The sequence below is a fragment of the Epargyreus clarus genome, unplaced genomic scaffold (genome assembly GCF_041222505.1).
Source record: "Epargyreus clarus isolate Ecla_fem2 unplaced genomic scaffold, WU_Ecla_fem_2.2 ptg000019l, whole genome shotgun sequence".
NCBI lineage: Eukaryota > Metazoa > Arthropoda > Insecta > Lepidoptera > Hesperiidae > Epargyreus > Epargyreus clarus.
This window is the reverse complement of record NW_027332227.1, coordinates 7,891,880-7,913,522: the sequence shown is the minus strand read 5'-3', so window position 1 is coordinate 7,913,522 and position 21,643 is coordinate 7,891,880. Positions and strand designations below refer to the sequence as shown.

General features: G+C 33.9%; 1 protein-coding gene across 13 annotated transcripts in view; it reads left to right on the top strand.

Moving 5' to 3' along the window:
- Positions 1–21,643, top strand: part of CAP (Cbl-associated protein) — a 184,797-nt gene that overhangs the window by 150,378 nt on the left and 12,776 nt on the right. For 8 of the 13 annotated variants that reach the window (XM_073083493.1, XM_073083494.1, XM_073083492.1 and 5 more), the window contains 7 exons: positions 42–156; positions 394–426; positions 1,131–1,196; positions 3,168–3,262; positions 3,675–3,844; positions 9,936–9,995; positions 19,658–19,821. In XM_073083493.1, the coding sequence (XP_072939594.1) occupies positions 42–156; positions 394–426; positions 1,131–1,196; positions 3,168–3,262; positions 3,675–3,844; positions 9,936–9,995; positions 19,658–19,821 (703 nt within the window). Of the gene's footprint in view, positions 1–41; positions 157–393; positions 427–1,130; positions 1,197–3,167; positions 3,263–3,674; positions 3,845–4,885; positions 9,405–9,935; positions 9,996–19,657; positions 19,822–21,643 lie in introns of those variants that run through there. The other 5 variants (XM_073083491.1, XM_073083490.1, XM_073083488.1 and 2 more) reach the window with 4 other exon arrangements.

Below are 21,643 nucleotides of genomic sequence, written 5' to 3'. Positions count from 1 at the left end.
AGTTTTAGCTCTATATAATATAATAACGCCTGTTGTTTTAGATATAGCACATTGGCATCAGCGCGCGCTAGTCAAGAGATGTATAAAAACCAACCAGGCAGGATAGAAAACTACGTACCCGGCAAGTCTTCAGTGGTAGACAAAGAAGCTAAACAGGTAAACAACAACTAATTTTTCAATCACCAATTCAGGTACATGCATCTTATAAAACCACTCACGGAGATCCACACACACGGTAGTGTGTAAGCCAAGTTTAAGAAAACTGGCGACACAGCACCGTGTGTAAGTTTACAGTAATATTTATGTAAACTTAGTATAGATCACACTAACCGCCTGACTTCACCCATCAATAGTATAAGCAGCAACGAGATTTGATTTGTTTTTCTTTTCTAGTGGTGGGACGAGGTCATGGACATATTTGACGGGGTACGAACCTTTTTCATATTTTATGTGTGTATTTGTTATAACCACGCAATGTATCTAAAATACTGCCTTAACATTGTATCTATAATTTGAAACCTTGTTGCAATTAATCGTGAAGTTTTTAATTGAAAATTCAAATGCAAATAATGATTGGCGCTTTCAATTTTGTCGATTTGAGTCGGACTGCAGTATGTCAGCTGCCCTGCTGACCTGCAGTCGGATTGCTACAGTACTTTACTGTTACTGTAGCAATTCGACTTAAAGGTTTATTTTCATCTAGAGACATAGAGCATGTCAGTCGCGTGCAGTGGCAGACAAAAAATATTCTCCCATACAATGAATATGTGTATGTATGTATTTACGAGTATATCTGCCGTAACATAGGAGCGGAGACACAAGCAGGGCCTCTCAAAATATTGTATAAATAATATGATTATGTCTGCAAGGGCCCGTGTCTGACACGTTCAATGTCTGTAGACATAAACGAGACCTTAATCGTCTAATTTGAAAGCGCCTTAACTGTTACCGTGACAGTAAATTAAACATTAGTCAAAAACAAAAAAATGTATATAGCGTACATGCAAAGATTTTGTTTAAAGTTAACTTGTGCTAATGCGTTATGCCGCATTGTTATAACAACACACATGCATACACTGATCCAATAACGGTGTTTCCATCGCTGTCGGGGGTGCGTGGCGCACCAACAGTGGTTAGATGACAACTCCCCCCTGCCCCCTTACTCCACATTACTTGCTCGCGCCATCCAGAAAAATGTAAGGGATTTTAACATGTCTGCCTGTGGTGCCTTCCGTGTTACGCTTAGCACGACTTGTTCTGTGTTCTGTTATGACTGTTTTGCACGTTTCAGTTTGAAAATAAATCTCTTGATGTTATATAGAAGCTTCCTTCTGGTCAGATGCATTAAACATTTGCATTAGATTATATTTGTAAATAGAAATTGCGTTTGATAACTCTTTATAATTTGTACATTTATTTTGTTAAAAATATTTGAAATAGGTAGGTAATATGCTTCTGATTAGAAGATTTAATACAAGTACCATAATGTTTTAAAAGAAAACATTAAGGCATGATGACTGAAACATATTGCCATAAAATGCAACGTTATAATCGTTATGTAAATAATGTAGATTTTTATCTTCTTATGTATTGGCATGCTGTATGTACAAAAATCTCTGTTATATCACATGTAAATGGGTTTTTAGACCAAAAGAACAAAAAACGATCTTATATCTCTGTGTAAGGCTTCTACATCATAATTTTGAAATGTAATAAATTTATGTCTCCTCTCTTCACATATCTTCAAGGTACACAACAACGTAAGTATATTATTAGCAAATCTTATGAATGAAGGTTACATCTGATAAAGACTTTAAATCAGAAGATAAAATACTCAATTTTAAACAATTTTACAAACACTATAAGTTTTTGTAATTTTAACACATCTCAATACATAGAAAACATCTTGGAATTTTTTTATAAACAATTTGCTCGATTGGTCTAAATTCACCTCAAACTTATGTTAATTGACATTCCTATTAAGTTTGCTTGCAAAGAATTTATGTATTCAAAAACATTTATTTCTAATGTTACTCGTTGTATATTTATTTTTCGAATAATTCAATTACATTACTTCTGTTCTACTAAGCTTTGTTCCGTATTCTGTAGTATTACGTAAGTGTTAGAAGTGAATCAAAATTGATTCATTGTTCAATTCGCTTCACATTTTTATGTAATTATCGGTGAACGATAACTTTTTGTTACGGCAAAAAATTGTAGGTCAAATTTACAAAATTACGTGAACGTGCTCGTTAACTAGTTATAACATAGTATTTCTTCATACATCTAATAGGTTTTAAAAACGGAAATGTTTCCATTTTTTACAAATGAACGGCGTATTGAACCCTAATATTTACAAAAATATTAGGGTTCAAGAGATACAGCCCTATGACAGACGGACCGACAGCGGATTCTTAATAATCCGTTTTTACCCTTTGAGCACGGAAATCTTGAAAAGGACCTTTTATGACCATCTTTTTGCCTGAAGTAAAATACTTCTTATTTATATACTATAATCAGCGTTTTAGCCTTCTCATATTCTCATTTTACATAAATAATGATATGATAAAAAGTGAAGAAACTGCTACTAAGGGTTTATGAATAAAGACATGACGTCACGTCCTTCAATGGTACGATGGTAGTACTAGTACCATTGTATTTATAGTAGAGCAAGTGATGTCTATGCTACTGAGTCTCAGAAAGAACTGGTTAAGGCAATGGGGCAAAGGATTCTGAGTACCCACCGTGAAGGTTAGACAAATACAACTTTGTCGTGACCTGTTAGTCCGTTACTGACCTTAATTAAGCGATAAATCATTTATACTATTTAATGAGAATGTTATCTTATTGGCATGTCAATTGTTAATTAAAACACGATCTGATTTTTATCTGCATAATTTATAATTAGATATGTCTGGATGTCTGTCATCTTAGGTACTCACATTAGTACACTGTGAGTTTTTGGAAAATGTCCCAAGTGGACCAAAACGGACTTTTATGAAGAGTCAATGTTTTCCATGCAAACGATTTATTTGATGTTTTTACACAGCTTTTTTAGAATATTTGTAAAATACTTACTAAATCTTACAGCAGTTATAAGAAGCAGTGATACTGTTTCTGGTAAAAGTGTTTCAGAATATCATATTCTAATTATTATTATGTTACAGCAAAACATATCAAGTACAACGTCCCTCCCTCAAACATCGCCGAAGGAGAAAAAGGATATTACCTCAGCTATCCTCTCAAAATCGAATATGGCAAGGTTAGTATATACCTTTACCTACCATAAAATATTCTACCTATAATTTTAATGGTATAGAAATTTGGCTTCGATTATTAAACTAAGCTATAAGGGTTTCACTATTGGGGAACCTGTATGCCCAAAGTAATATTAAACAAAAGATCTTGTGCAATAAACTTACACTTACCTAGAACCATGGCTAAACTTTCTTGTTCTCAAAGAAGATCTGACGTCAGCAATGAAACTCATATAATTTTGTAATAAAGTATTCCTATGAATTAATCAAAACAACCATACTTAATTACTATAAATAAAAAAGTCGACGTTTACTTATTAAGTTGTTACGTAGGAAAAAAAATAGTAAGTGGGATTATTCCTGTGAAAAATAGTTAACTGTTCCAATAAATTAAACCTCATTTTTTGTTTGATACAGGGCTTTGAAGGAATCCGGCTATGAATCCGACTCGACTCTCATATTCCGACGTCGCGAAGATACAGAGGCACCTCTCTCACCGGCCGAGAGGCGAGCTGCCTACAAAGATCTGCAGGCGGGAGGCGAACCCCCTCTCAGGGGGTTCCGATCCCCCGCTCCACCTAGACAAGGTAAGAAGCTTGGTTACTTAGACGAGGGGTTTATTGGTAAAATATACGAGTATCTATGATATTTTGTTTTTAAGGAGATATATTCCGCAAATATTCTAAGGAATAGCCGTAACACATTTGTTGAGTACAAAATTAAATGCGATTAGGAGTAAAATATTTAAAAAAAAGCTGCTTACAATATTTTAAATATTCATTAATTAAAAACTATAACGATTCGACTTTTTAATATGCAACATATTTGATAAAGTTATCATAAGAAAATTCGTAAATGGAAAATTGTACGTGGGCATGAGTTTTTGCTTTGGTGTCGGTATAAACTAATATTTTTAATAACAAACTTACAATTTTATTTTAAAATAAATTAGAATAAAAATAAACTAGATAATGATTAGTACTTTCATCGTTGTCATTATTCGTACCAACCTCAGCCAAGGTCGCTGCATCAGCTGGTGTGCCGTAGATATGGTGTTCTATATTATGTTCCATTGTTGAACAAGGCCGGAATATAATGACAACTATGTAATGACACTAACCACGTTCACATTAGTCTGTAATGAAGTACAATACAGGTAAGTTGATATTTAAACATAATCTAAGCATGTCTTTTATATACCATGGAATAACAAGGTGCTGGGGCGACAAATTGCTGCAAATAGAGGTAAATTAAATGCATGTTTCAAGTAGACTCCAAAATTAAACAAACACCATGAAGAGTATTTTACACACTCGCAATATATTGTAATTTCACTGTCAATTTCACTTTCAATTGTAGTACCACATCTATAGTATAATAAGCTTTACACGCGATTATTTATAACAGGAGCACCAGAGACACGTTTTACTCACGCCTAACGAAACCACGAAGAAGAAAAAGAAATTAACTAGTGGTTGAAAACACTACACTACACCACAGACGAATCGGAAATAGAATACATTCCGATATCTTCCACACTCACGAAGATAAGAGTTCACAAGAAAACTCCTAATATACAGGAAGTTATTTGCTATCCAGTGACTAATATTGAAAGAAATTATTACACTAAGGAGAAAAGGGAGATGGATGATATAGGAAGCGTCAGTATGGATTATCCTCCTGCTCCTCCACGAAGGATTTCCTCCAAAAATAGTCAGACACTTAAACTAGTGACTTCCACAAGATCTACGTCAGCATCACCTATGCGATCGCGACAAGAACAATCGAATGTTACTTTCCTTAAGGACAAAATAAGTCATAAGCTCAATAGACAGAATACACATGTGATTGTACGGAAGGAACCTTCATCAAACGCTGCAACTATCAATAATATTCCTAGTAAAATTAGACCAATGTCTACATCGGCTCCTCCGGCGCTAAATCGAAAGAAAATTACTATTTCATCTTCAGCGCATACACCTACTAGAAATACACATAATGATGTTAGAAGCATTGGTACAAGTAGTTTCGGTTCTCCACGAAAAACACTTTTACCCACAGAGTATACTAACATTTCGCGAAATAAATATAGTGAAGCAAAAGGATCAGTAATTATTGAAGGTGGCGCCGGTCGAAGAACACCTATTTCTAACATATTAGATAAAGTCACATCCCTAGACAAGTTATGGAGTGCTCAAAAAAGAAATGAACCAATTGAGATTTCAAAACTCAGACCTAAAACAAACACCAAAAGTGGAAATATACCTTCATCTAAGTTAAGTACCAACAGGCATTTGGTAACGCCTCATATTAAAATATCTCCACCTAGTTCTACGCATAAGAGCAGAGATATGATAAGGACGTCAGAAAAAGTTCAAAAAAATAAAACCTCTAATGTTCATACAAAATGTATCCCTAATTCAAATGATAAAATTGATTCAAAAACATCAAAATATAATTCACTGCAAAAGATGTCTAATATTTCAAAGTCGTCATCTAATATTCCACAATCATCAAAGAAACATAGCCAAATTAAAACAGCAATTGTAACTAATCTGAAGAAAAAGAAATCTCTGGAAAATATTCCTATGCGGCCAAGAAGTGTACCTTGTCATGAAGTATGCAGTAAAAAAGCCAAAGATGCCAATAAAAATATAAAAAAGACAACTAAACTAAAGCCCATTAAGAAAAGTGATACTAAGTCAAGTGAAGATTTTGAGATAAACAGCCAATTTGGTGATACTTTAACGGAAACATTAAACGTTAATTCATGTGAAAATTTAAATCTCCATAGAATAAATTCGAAGGAACTTAAGGATGCACGTGATTCTTTAATTTCAGATTCCTTCTTTCAACATCTTTTTCTTCGAAACGCTCATCTACCTACCATAAATCTCGAAGCAGAACAGAATATACCCACGACAGTTCTTCAAAAAGCCAAGTTTTTTCAAACTTATCCGCAAAATTATTCTAGCTCAACAAACTCCATAAATACATATTTGATACATAGAAAACCTGTGACCCTGTCACGTTTTAAAATGTGGGATAGATATCCAAGCCCTGCAAGGACGTCTAGTCCACGCTCAATTTCATGGCCTGGAAGGATGGACGGAAAAGTTCGTAAGTTCGACAGTCTATTAAAATGCTATGATGAGTTCGGCTCGGTCACATCTTTATCTACTAACCGAAGTAGAAGTGAGCCCCCAACAAATAAAATTTATTTCTCCCAGACAACTCGGCCTAAGTCACCTACTGTCATATTACATAAGAAAAATAGTTTACAACGATCACCTTCCAGGACTTCAATATCACCATCTAGATTGGTGTATTTGCAGCCAACACGCGATACATCACCTGATGTATTATATAATATTCCACTTCCACATCTTAGTAAACGCTCGCCTTCCCCAACCAAACTTATTTTTACTGAGACGGTACGTCCAATTTCACCCACTGTAGTGAAAAGAATTACTAAAATTTCTAAAGGAGTTGAAGATAATTTAAAAGTTGAAAATAAAAATCCTGCTACAATATTTTTTTCACAAACTTCACGACCAGTATCGCCAAAAGTTTTAAGACAAAAGAAAATGGGCACAAGCAGAAGTCAGTCAACGTCTCCTGTATCAATTAGATCTCCATCTTATAGGCGTATACATAATGTTCGAACGCAAGGAAAATTTCACGAAGATACTATTAAGAAAAGAACCTTACGACCTCGGAGCGTTGATAATAATACCACCAAAACATTTGCTAACGTTTTGCCAAGAAGTCACTCTTATTCGCATGGAAATGATCCTGAATATGATGAATATATTAATGATATTCAAAATACAAAAGTTAGATCAGAAAGATTTCGTGAATTAAATAGATATTACAATTATTTAGAAAGAGTTGCAGAGTTAGAAAAAGCTACATCAAATTCAGATCTACGGATAAGAAAAAAAGATGAGGAAATTATTGACTTTGATCGTTGGAAAAAAATACGAGCAATAGAAAGAGCTGAGGATGAGTTAAATAGTCTTTACAGTAAACTTAAGATAGCTCAGAGTGAAAATGATATTTTATTTTATCCAAAAGATTTAAAAGATTTTCGATGGAATTATGACAAAGAAAGAGGACTGAGAGTTAAAGAAAAATCTGTTGAAGATCTTAAAGAAGAATTCCAACAAAAACCTTATATTGAAAATCCTGCGACAGAACATTGTAAATCTAGAGACACTTATACACCTCTATGGAGGGGAACGAGTGTTGCAGAAACAGCTTTTAACATAAACAGGAAGAATAAATCTGATAATGAAATTCGTGTTGCTATTAAACCTACGATTTCTTTACAACAAGATGCATCTTTAGTTGAACTTCGGAAAAAAATAGGGTTTGGTAACCGTTTGTGGAGTAGTTTATCTATGGATCAAGTAAACGCTTTAAAGAACCAGTTAAATGCTATCTATAGCAAGGAATTAGAATCAAAATCACAAAAAGAAATCGATAAATATACTATTGATGTAAAAGATACAAAGGAAATAGAGAAGCCTTCATTACATGTAAGATGTAACTCTCTAATAACAACACAACCCACTCAAAAAAAGGAACTTGGCAAATCAGAATCCATCGCTGCTATAAGTTGTCCAATAACGTCTGTAAAGGAACTTAAAAATAACGTCAACAAAATGCAAATGGCACTTAGCGAAAATGAAAAAAAGAAAATATCTCAAACTCTAAGCAAAGAAGTTTTAAACCGAATGAACAAATTAGACACTTTGTCATTCTCACTTAAACAAGAAATAATATCTAAAGATGATGATAATAAATCAGAAAGCACAAGTTTGCTTAGTAAGAATACAAATGATTCCAATGTGACTAAAGTTAAAGAAGAATGTGAAAGTAAACGACATGTTGTGTATCCAACCGAAAAAACAGAGTCATCAGCTAGTGAAACAGAGACCGGTAGTTCTGATTTTTCTAATAAAACTGTAATTTATAAAGGACCTACGAAAGAGGTTCAAAAGAAAGTGGAATACTTTGAATCTGTGCGTAGTGTAACAATACCGAAACAAAGTAAGATATTTCATCAAGTGAAAGAAATCTCAAATGAAAATCTGAGTATGCCAACTTCTATTAGTGAAGATGTAAAAGGCACTACAAAAGACAATGATTCCCAGAACAATCAAATTTATCAATCACAATCTTGCACAAATATTAAGGAACTTTTTGGTGAAAGTGAAAAAAACAAATATTTGTCGCTGCCTATAAAACCTGACCTATATACAAGATCGCCCTCGCCTCATTCGGAAGTGTACCTTAGCGATAGACGTACGCCTGACACGCTACGGTATTCCAGCGACGAGACAATCTGGCGCAGTAGAAGTCCGTCGCCCGACCCGGAGCGGTACTGGCGTGCATACCTTAAGCTGGCGCGTGAGGGGGAAGTACGACGTCTCGCCAGACGGTTTGATTCGCCATCCGCTGCCGGTGCAGTACTGCGACGTCACCGAAGCGACCCGGAAATTGTTCGCAACGTCATCAATAATAACTGGCCTCGTTTGGCTTCTTCTCGGCGGGAAAGATGTAGGGCCATACTGCCAGTGGCGCGCGTGCCACTAAAACCTACTAATCGCTTTATGCCGCATATTGATGTCATATCCAAGTTAGCGGCGCTTCGCAAGCGTACTGCTCCTCGATCGAGATCGGCTGAGGAGGCCTTCGAATGTCGACCGGGAGAAGTAGAGCGTATTCGGAGAAGATTTGAGGCTATGACACTTCTTGGGCCAGTATACACTTCCGCACCGGATGTTAGTGAGCTTCAAGACATTGCACCTTATTTAGCGGGCTCTTGGATCGCTCATCGCTATCCGAAACCTTCAGATAACTACATATCGGTAAAAGACGCAAGTTGTTTGAGTAAAGAAAGAAAAGATAAGGCACCAGCAGGCAAAGCAGAAACTAAGCGTGCAGTAACAAAGGAGCCAGTCAAATTGAGTTCAATTCTTAAAAACGAAACATTAGCTAAACAAGCATTTGATCCATCGGTCCATCGCCCTGTCAGCCGCTACGAGCCGCCCCGGGCGCCGCCGCGGCCCCCGCCCGCTGCGTGGCCATACCGCCTGGCGCCCATCGTCACGCCATCACGACACACGGTCACATTCCAAGGTTAATATCATAACTTTTACGATCATTCATTAAGAACATGTTTGTTTGAATTTGGAGTCTTAATACAACAAATTTATACTTACTAAATTGATGTTCGTTATGTGGATCACACTCTTACTTTTATAATTTTCGAAATACCTTTAATAAATATATGTACCTACTCCTTAATAACTTGTAATTTTTCCGAATGGATTATGCGATTTTAGTTTTCTGTGTGCATATGACAAATGTGTTTAAATATGTATCTGAATAATTTTTAACTACAACTGTGTAAATCATTTTTTCTTTTAATTTTATTAACTTACCTGTCAACTCTGTAAATATTTACTACGCGCTACTTACAAATTTGAGTTATTTTTAGAGAATTTAAGTGTACAGATTTTCAAAAATATAATTATTTCGTTTATAATCTTATGAACGTTCTTGAAATAACAATTTAATTTTACGTGTTTCACACAACGAAACTCAATGTTTTTTTTAGGTTTTTTTTTGTTTAATACCTTATCACCTTGTTTTTTTGCATCCTGTTAGAGACCGACTTTGCACCGGAGCCTCCGCGAAGACTTTCATATGGCAGTTATTCAGACACAGGTATGTATTGTTGTTTAGAACTGTGTTTCGTCACTAAAATATTAAAATTCAACATAAGTAACTATTGTTATACTGTAGAATATTTTACCGTTATTCTCCTATCGATGTATAATTTGACTTATGTTTTCTAAATTCTGTGCATTTCATATTTATTTTGTAGTTACAACAATAAATACTTGATGGTTAAATGTAAATAGAGTCACCTGTTATCGTATAGAAGAAATAATAATGGTATTATTTTCTAAGCTACTTTCGTTCCGTATCTGCTAACATATAACATACCGTGAGAGCTCCTACTTGAGTTGCAATTATCTATATCTACATAATCTTTGCGAACAAAAAAGAAACAATGGCCTTTGTTCAAAACAATCGACACCAAACTTATTTGTCTGACCGTCGCGAACGTGCGTGGTCTAGAGCAAAGTAGCCCGCTATAAAATAATCGCACATATATTCTTCGATAATCACTACAACATAACGAGATCTACGTCATTCATTCGACAAGTCGCTAAACTTGTCGGCACAGTTTTTTTTATTGTAAATAGTTCGGCAAGCTTCCTGTTCGTGGACCGTGTATTGTTGGTACTATAGTCGTGCTTAAGATACCGAGCGAATGCCTACGTTTTGTATTAACTATATCGACAAGTGTTATCTTACTTATTTCTAGCGATAAGTGTTATCTGTCTTATCGCCGCTTCAGTTTGCCGCGAACTATCGTGATGTGAAGTGTTAATATTAAGTGTTATTAATTGTGTAAAATGGAGAAAGATCCGAAAACTGGAAGACACATTGTGTTTAGTACTCATCCTAAAAATAATGTGACGGAAAACTTTTACGACGATGACGGATTTTTCAGTGATGTACCAACTTCTGGTTCTTTATCAAAATCGCTTCTAGCCTTAAACAAGTTTGTTAAAAAGAATTTATATTATGATGCGAACGAGGAGTACCAAGAGGAAGAAAGTATTGACGCTGCATATTTTTCAAAAGAAAGCAGCCCAAATGAGTCTGTTTCAAAATGTGATTCAGATAGTAGTGAATCATATGGAAAGAATGACATGAAATACGGTATAGTAACCAACACTTCAGGGGGTACTCCTGAAATTATTTTAACTACTGATGCTAATTTTACAACCACTGCTGAAACTGTTCCTCAAACCATAACATCAGAACATAATATAGTGCAACTTGTAAATGATAGGGTTCTTAACACACCCGCAATTGATAATGTCGATAGCGATAAACAAACAGATGATTACAAAGTAAAACAGTTGCTTGAAAATCCTGAAACAGAGTACCATCATAGTTCTGTAGAATGCACAAAAATAAATGAAAACAACGTTATCAATCTTTCACAATTTGAAATTGCTAAATCTTCATCTCTTGATGACTTGAAAAAAGTTGTAAGATACGACAATGAAAATTTTAATGAGAATTTTGAGGTAGTTTTAAGAAAAAGGACAAATGAAATAATCCCTGAAGAAAATCGACACACCATACATGATCCTTCGGAATGGGTTAATAGAACGAATACTTACCCAGATGTGTACGCTCCATTACCGTATAGTAAGTACTTTAGTTATATCTGATAAATATTTAGTTTTTTTTTAATTGTTCGGTATTTTTGATGAAAAGCCTTTTCGAAGGATGCAATTACTTCACGTGGTGAAGTATGGACTAATAAAATTCTTCCTATTTGGAATGACGACTCGTACATACCCAACTGTAGGACAATGTGTCAACAATAATGCACATACGAGTAATAAGCCTTTATGAAACCTACCACAAACTTTAAAAATGAGTTATTTTCATTTTAAATAGTACATTATTGTGTATGCGTTTCGTTATTTCGTTGCGATGTTGTAACATCCGTTTCTTTGGTCACGTATTGGTATATCTGTGAAAATTGGGCAACATTAAAATAAATAGAGACGAGAAGTTCACCTGCACTTGCGTAACGTAGTAACGTACCGTAGTACGTAACGTAAACATTCGTAGTAAACACTTAGAGTGAGGGAAATGGGTTGTCACCGTGGTATGGTGGTACGGTGTTTTGGGCGGGAGGCGCAAAGAAAGTGATCTGTCTAAACGTGGTTCGACGACAGTCGCCGCAGTCGTGTTTGTGGATGTGACAAAACGTCTGTGAAGTGTTTATTTGTGGTCGTGTCGTTTTCAACCGTTTTCGTAGTAAAGAAAATGGGTATCCTGAAACAGATTAAGAAAATGGCCGCGTATGGTTTGTTTATTATTTGATAATAATTATGAAAATAATCCATGATATATTAAAAAAATATATTATTTATACATTAATAAATCCAAAACTTCTACATTTTAGCACATTTTCTTAATTTATTAAATACCTACTTATCATAATAACCCAAATATTAAAATCTTTGTCTCTGTCCATAATAATACTATATTCACAAATAAAAATAATCATTAAATTTCTTAAATAAATAAAGTAATAGTGTAGTTCAGATTCTATTATGAATATTATTTGAGCAGTATTCTATTTATAAAGATACATTATTTATTAAAAAAAGATGTCAGCTTATTCAACATATAAGCTACCAAATTATCATTTTAATCTACATAAGATGCCTATTTAAAATCATGACATAATCCGAAGATATTATGTATATTTTAATGCAATCAAAATCCGTATAGTTTAACTATACCTTTCCAAGTTTTTAGAAGTAGGTCACGAAATATAATTAGGTAATAGAGCCTACAATCTAATCAAAGTTACCGGTGTCTGTCACCGGCGATCAAATGACTGATTAGGAAATAGAAACAGGTAGTGTAGGAATGTACCACAGATATTCTAAAAATGTAGATGAAGTAACATACTTGAGGAACTCTACATAAACGTATCTGAATGATTACTATTACTAAGTGTTTTAAGGTTTTATACGGACATAAAGTTTAATTAGTCTACAAATATATCTCCCTCATACGTCTAAAGGGTTGAAAATTTTAATCTTAATCGATAACCAGTTCAAAGTTTCACTAAATATGGTTTATTAAGGTATCTTAACAATTAATACAAAGAATAAATAGGAGGTCCACGTTGAAATAATGTTTTTCGGGGTAAACAAATTCGGAGGAATTCTAGCAAAAACTTTAGAATTATTCAAAATCTTACAAGCGCTGACTAAACAAAACATTGTTTGGGAAAGGTAATCCGCATTGCGTGAGTGCAACTCGCACTTGATTTTTTTAGAGTCTTGGTGTGGAATCTAGACCGATTTCTTAGATTGTTGGAACGTACTAATTTAGAAGTTATTGCGTAATATTTTGTATTTGTATATAATTTTAAAAATGCAATCGGTACTGTGTATGGTCGTGATACTGACGCAATATACCGATATAATCTCTATCACCTTAATTTTAGTTTCGTGTTAAAGGAAACGAAACAATTTTTTATTATTTAATAACTTTCGACAGTCAGTTTTTGAAAAATATCGCATAGGTGTATGTTCATACCCATATTATTATACCATGGCAGCTGAGCGCATATCATAATAAGACCTTGGACCATCTTGAATGAGAAGAACTTAAAAAAATAGTCCACCACGACAACGGATTACTGTAAATTGTCCGATTTCACAATCACCTGAGACCCTCTTCAGGTGTCTATCAGGAAAATCGGTTACCCAAATTTTCCTTCACTTTTTAAACATGCGATAAATAATTCCTAATACACTCATAACATCGAAAAATCCAGATTTAAGCCTTGAATCCTCAAGCGTTAGGCCCATCCATATTACGTTACAATAACACAGCAAGTAAAATCCATATTTCACTTGTTGTGTATGAACATTTTAGCATATCGCTATAAATATACATAATATAAATAAAGTGTTGGAACAATATTTTGTAAAAAATGTTCCGCAGTTGAAATAAGACCTTGTATCCGTAATGATTTAAAACCAAGTGTACCTAATGGCCTTGCCATTTGCAAAAGTTGAACGCAGTGGTATTTATTTCCTGACAAATTATATCTTTAATTATAGTACTGGATCAAAAAGAAGATTATAATTAATTTCATGTAGGTATCATGCAATGCAATCAACAAATATTATTCCATCGAAATGTTTTAACGTAATTTTGTTTTTTTTCTATATATTTGGTTATAGACATGTAATATGAATTGACACGTTACCTATTATTGTTCTAAATGATTTATATTTTTTCAATAATAATGATTAATTTACATAAAATTTGTAAAAAATAATATATATAAATCATTTGAAATATTGCGGATATTTGATTAAGATTAAATTATTTTGATTAACTTAAAACGATAAGTCATATAGTTCAATAATAGTTGAAAGATACAGCGATTAGAGCGCATTTTTCATAGTATTTAAATCCAATTAGTACAGATATTAACATACTTCCTACTGTTTTTCTTGGGAACGGATAAGTCTTCATTCCTACGTAAGGCAGATTATATCGTAAAATCGATACGCCTGCTTCTATTTATAATCGAATAGTTTAAATAAATAATCTAGCAACATAATACAAAATAATGAAATTAAATTCATGGAAAGAATTTATAATTAAAGAAAACCACCATTTTGTAATATTGAAGTAGCAAATAAGTAAATAATTACTTCCAAACATAGACATACCTTTTTTATAATATAGGAGTAGTAGACGAGCATGCAGTCCACCTGATGGTAAGTGGCTACTTACGCCCAGTTGTCCATCACCTGTAATCAACCCCAGATAGGATTCCCACCTGAGGTAGGCCACACGCCGCTACCCCTGAGGACTAAGCTGGAACGCCTCGGATAAGTCTGTCTCCCTTACCACACCCTTCAAAACGGAACACAGCAGCGCCTAACACTGCTGTTATTAGGTAGAAATAGGTGTGGCGGTGGTGTTGCCGGAGTCGAACCACAAAGGGTTCAACCACCTTCACAAATAATAAGGTCGGTCAAAGATGCATTGCTACCCCTGAGGACTAAGTTTAAAGGCCTCGTTTAAGTATGTCTCCATAACCATACTGTTCAAAGCGAAACACAGCAGCGATTACCACTGCTTTTATTAGGCAGAAGATATAATAATATTAAAGTATTTGTGGAGCAGGTAAAGCGATTAAGCAATCACTCTATCGTCCCGAATTACAAGTCGGAATTACAAGTCTTATTTCTAAGCGCGCCATTATGTTTCATAACAAATAAACGAAATTGAAAACAGAACATGTTTATTTGACTATTTTTGACACTACAAGTTCCTATTTATTTATTAATGTCTCATTCAGATAATTGTAATTTATTGAGAAATTATAGAAATTAATGAATTTATTGTTACAAGTAAAGAATTAAGGTACCTATAATACTTTTTCACTGACATAATAATAAAATGATGCAATGATCGGAAATAATCAATCGACAGCGTGAAAATAATGAAATATTGAATTACAAAATGTTAACAGTCACTTTCAATCTGAAGAGTGTTGCTAAAAATACAGAATAGTGCAATTTTGTAACAACCACGGTTTAGTTGCCACGGAAGTATTTTGCAGTAAATATGAAACAATGAAAAATTCGGTAACAACACTTTCGAGAATAGATAGTTTAAAAATATGTTGCGTTAATATTCTATTTTTATAATAGATTTTTAACGGGAAATTCTTCGAAAGGTGTCCAAAAAAAGGAAATATATTATGTGTAAAATGTGTATGAAAAGCGATGAATAATCAAAATATAAAAAAATCGTTTAAAATTACGACATAGAGGTTTTATGCGACAGCGCCGCCTTTTATTTATGCTCTATAGGAATTCATATTTACATTTATAATTTACATAATATGACGTTTTCCAATTTAGCCCTCAAGAGCAGTACCACAAGTCCCAATTGCAGATCTGTAGACATTTGCAATATTTTTATTTCTACCTGCAGTAGAGGCTAATTTGTGTGAACCTCAAAAGAAAAAATAAAGAATTTCCTCCACCAACGCTTAGCACTTAAAGATATGGCTATCGTACCTCATTGCTTTACCGTGATTTGTAGGCACGTACTCGGTGTAATTTTGTGAAAGTTAACAAGTAACTTACAAATTGCACAGCGAAGGGCTTCCCTTTCCCCGCAACTGAATGGTCGTGATCATTAACTTCATCTATACTTTATATAAACAAATAAAAATTAAGTGTCTGTTTGTTAGTACAACAGGTTGTAATAAATGCCTATGGGTGTTTATAAAGTTCTTATAATACAAAAGCAATTATTATTTTTTTGTCCGTCTGTCTATTTTTTCCGGCTAATGGCCGAAACAGGTGGATCGATTATGACGGGACTTTTACTGGCAAGTTCCTAATGTTATAAGGTGAATTAGGTTAATTTTATTTTTAAAATTTAATTTTTGTTTCGGGCAATTAATAAAAACACACGAAATCTCTCGAGTATTTACACTTTTAAACGCGAGTGAAACCGCGGGTCATAGCTAGAGCTATTTACATTATGGAATATTATTGCGGTATTTTATGGTTAATGAAAACTTTATTACGCTAATGGTAATGAAGCAACATTATGTCTAAAGTGTGTGCTTACCTCAAAATATTGTTGTTATTTTGAACAACTAATGTTATTACGTAATCAGTTGAGAATACATTGAGCATTTGTAACGAAATAGGTTATAATTTACATACTACATACATATTAAAACAATTTTCTTGTAAAACAACTTAGTTCAACAGTTAGCCTACATTAAAAATAAACACAAATTTCGTATTCAAAAGATTAGATTTGCTATAAACACTAACGAGGAAGCAAATAAAAACTACTATGTACCTTATGTAATTACAAATATTTTTATAAACGTAATCATTATGACGTAAATAGTTAATTTTAAACCCAGCTCCCAAAGGAAAGAGGTTATCTATTCGTGAATATATTTTTTAGTTTACCTGATACCAGATCTCACATGTCCACATATAAAGATGGTTACATGCGTTGACCTATCGCGTGATGGATCACACTTCCCACACATTTACGATAATGTTGTATTGCGCTACACTACGTGATTACTCGCGTTTGTGAAATATCTATTTGAGATCATTCGGTGTACGACGTTAGAAATATAGGATCTTATTCTTATTTAAACAGGTATAAAACATATATCAAAACAATTGAACAATCTTTAGTGAAACCAATTATCAAAGCAAGTGTCCATAACAACTTATAGACTTATCTATAAATGGAACTTATCATGAAAATATGCGTAACCTGAATACGATCAATGCCTTATGTTCCAAAATAAGGCCGTAGCTATACATATTAAAGATTGAATGACAATGGTTTTGTCACAATCGAATTATGAAGTTGTGTCATCCCTTATGTATCTCTTTATATACTTCTGTTACTGAAATTAATTTATAATCACGGGACATGCGAATTATTTTAACCTATAGTGGTAACGACGTTATCGGGATAGACCTCAAGTAGAACTGTAGATACATAATCGTTTGCTATTTATTTATATTGAATGTAATAGTGCAGCAACCAAATTCTCACACCTTTCAAATAAAATGCGTATTCGCACCCGTAATATCATATCTAATATGTTGCGAAGTCAAAATATACGATGTTCGCGGACCGGTTATCGCGATGCCATGTTACGTGTTGTCTCATAATCAACATCCGAATTGTAACATTTGTAACCAATAGTATTACGAAATGCCGCCAGCCGCCATAGCGTTTCCGTTCCACCAAAATTTTTTGTAGTAGCAATTAACAAAGTTGCAAGCATTTAGTCTTAACTGGACACCGCATCCTATATACTTATACTTATTTAGAAAAGAACCTATCATATTTATAACCTACATTCGTTTTGCTATTTTTCGTTATTTTAATATAGTAAAAAAGTGCACCAAACTAATTCTTACGCGCTACCAAATAAATTGTGTATACGAGTAAGCCGTAATCATATCTAATATGTTGCGTAGTCAGCAAACAAGATGTTCGCGGACCGGTTATCGCGATGCCATGTTACGTGTCGTCTCATAATCAACATCCGAATTGTAACCAATATCTAGTATTATGAAATGCCGTCGACCGCCATAGCGTTTCCGTTCCACCAAATTTTTTGTAGTAGCAATTAACAAAATTGCAACCAGTCAGCCTTAACTATCCATTGCAGCTTATATACTTATTTATAAACGAACGTATCATAACTATTATCTGCATTTGTTTGCTATTTTTCGTTATTTGAATATAGTAAAAAAATGCACCAAACTAATTCTTACGCGCTACCAAATAAATTGTGTATACGAGTAAGCTGTAATCATATCTAATATGTTGCGTAGTCAACAAACAAGATGTTCGCGGACCGGTTATCGCGATGCCATGTTACGTGTCGTCTCATAATCAACATCCGAATTGTAACCAATAGTATTACGAAATGCCGCCGGCCGCTATAGCGTTTCCGTTCTACCACTTTCACTCGCCCATTAAAAATAACTTTTTATATCATTGTGCTCTCGTGACATATTTATTTTTTGTGTTTCTGGTTCTTTATTTATTTATCATAATTTTGTAGTTTAAGTATGGCCTATTTGTTATTTATTTTATGATTAGATTATTGGTGTGGTTGTGCTAGTGTTTTGAGTGATTTGCGATAAAGTATATATTTGTTTTTAAAGTAATTGTTTTTATAAGTCATTTTAATTTTGAGCTTATGCAGCTATTATTCCCGTTTATCATCTAAGTAAATTAAATTTGAAAATATCCTCTGTGTTCTTATATAAATGACTCTCACGTTTCCACTTAGGGTGCAATTTTTCAAACTACACTTACTATTTAAGATGTTAAGCAAAAAACAATACTTACGTAATTAAAACAATTTCTATCTAGACATCCATTAGGATTTATAAAAGGTAGCCATTAAATTAAATATCAAGTTAATGATTTCAATTAGACGAAGAGAAATCTAATAGTAAAAACTAATGGCTGTAATGTTTGTGGTAGAATATTACTTTTCCATAATGTAAACAGACTCCGGAAATTACATGTCGTGCAGGTTCTAAGAACAAAAACAAGACAGGCATTATAACTTTTTGAAACGAAAACAAAAATAGAACATTAACTATTCCATACTTATATTTTAAAAACTTATCTATATATTTTCTGTTTAATATAAAATTCTTTATTAACCCTTAAATTCTTTAGGCAGGGACATTATACAAAAACTTCTTAAAGTAAAATATGACGTTAAATAAATAAACTTAGCCGGTCTTTTGACACAACATAATAATAATTAACATTACACTATAATAATTCAAGATGAAAATTTCATTAAAAAAAAAAATAGACTAGGTAGACTTATTTCGTAAAATATATTACAGAGGTAAATACTTATTTAAGTCTTGATAGGTAAACGATTCTTCAAAGTGTGTAGTTTACAGCTACTTCCGAATTTTGAGAGTTAAGCTTTAATATCTCTACATTTGTTCAATTATTTCACGGAATATTGTAAGATTTATCAAGGTATACAGTACGGTTACAGTTCCTTAGTTGCTGAAGAAAATCTTTGCGCTCGTAAATAAAGATACCTAATAGAGTGGTTACTGCTAACAATACATTTGTTATTATTAAGTACGAGAGATCCAAGACGACTTAAACCCAAATAATCATAGTGTCACGATTTGTTGCAGAATCTCCAAGCCGTCGTTACGTGGAGAGCGACGTGAACATCCACTACCGGTGTCCGGTGCGGCATGACCCGTTGCCACTGGTACCGGAGCGCGAGCTCGCGCGCCAACAGGCGGAGCACATGAAGAGGCTGTACCGGGAACAGAAGAGGAACAAGTACTTGCAGGTCAGTGACACCTGGTTTTTATTATGGATTTTATTAAGGATTCCTCTATTCAAGAACAGCCCTTTGTAGATTTTTAGGTTTTACCTAGTTACGTATTCTTTCAAACGCTTCTTCTAAAACAGGTCTTTTACGGCGTTTGAAACATACATAGATCTAATGTATTTTCACCAGCGGATGAAGTTGCGAGCGCTAATGTAACACATATCTTTAGCGTGGGACGAAATTGCGCACGCCAATGTAACACATACTTTTTTTAAACTTTTACTATTGTATTTGTACTTAAAAAACGATTTTTAAATTATAAACTACCTCCATAATTAATTACAACAAAGCACCTTCGACATTTATTGAAATCCTTCTATAGCACATTTGTTTATAAGAAAATAATTGTGCACTATGAATCTATGTGCACTTTTAAACACTTTATATTTTAAGCACTAAATATTTTGTTTCAAAACTACATTTTTTTAGTTTTCTATGCAAATAAGCAATATACTTTCTATTACTTCATCAAAATTTTCACTTAGCGAGAACTAAGCGAAACTAAGTTCACGACCTCTTGTTACTTGTATGTACAACCCACGCATATGCACACGCACAGTGCGACAATGCACGCATGCATGGCGACGACATTAACACGACACGACATTATCGTAAACTAGGAATCTTCTTAGTGCAACGTACAAAATGTTATCGTTAAATATAAAGCGACCAGCGATCTGAAGTTAACAGTTAATGTAAGTACCCACTAATTCTTAACTTTCATTAAGTACCTAAGCTAAAAATGAAATCTTAACACATATTTATTTTTTTAAATCGTAATGTTTCAAGAAACGGATATAAGATCTTCACAATGACGGATTTTTTAATATTATTTGTCAAAGTTTCTTCGAGTTATTATCAATATCATAAGTAGTTTTCCGTCTCTATTTCCCATATTATCCGTCAAAGAGAGACGCAAATGAAATTCAATATGTATTTATCGATTGGGATTATAGTTCAGAGACTTATGCCATGCAATAAGATACATCTTTAATAAAACTGATAAGTGAATATAAATGATAAATAGACCTAAGTGCTCCGTAATAATGTAGAGTCCTCCAAGTTTGTTTTGCTCATATCTATCGTGGACTCAAAGAATAATCAGAACGTAAATAACCCGATACCTTGGTAGTCTAGATTTAAGCCTAATCACCTACTTCTGCTAGCATAAACGCATTGCAAAATTATGACTTACATTAATATGGATATTTAATGAAAGGTGTAAGTTGACTTAACGTTTCAGTTTATTCTTGTAATACTCATAGATATGACTTATGTTTTTTTTATAATATACGAGTACCAGACGAGCATGCAGTCCACCTGATGGTAAGTGGCTACTGCCGCCCATGGACATCTGTAATCAACCCCAGATAAGATAAGATAAGATATACCTGAGGTCGGCCACAGATGCGCCGCTACCCCTGAGGACTAAGCTGGAATGCCTCGGAAAAGTCTGTCTCCCTTACCACGACCTTCAAAACGGAACACAGCAACGACTAGCACTGCTGTTATTAGGCAGAAATAGCTGTGGCGGTGGTGCCACCGGAGTCGAACCACAGAGGGTTCTACCACCTTCAATGTTACTTATGACTTATGTTCAATCATAACTAAATTTCAGTGCTTGATATTAAAATATTTATGAAATGGTTTCCAGTCGAATAAAAATTAAAACGTTTATATTTTTAAACAGGTAGGTACATAACCGCTTGACCTTTTTACGGAAATTTACGGAGTATCAGCCTGCGATTACCCTGTCAGTCAGCTTGGATTCAGATTGCAC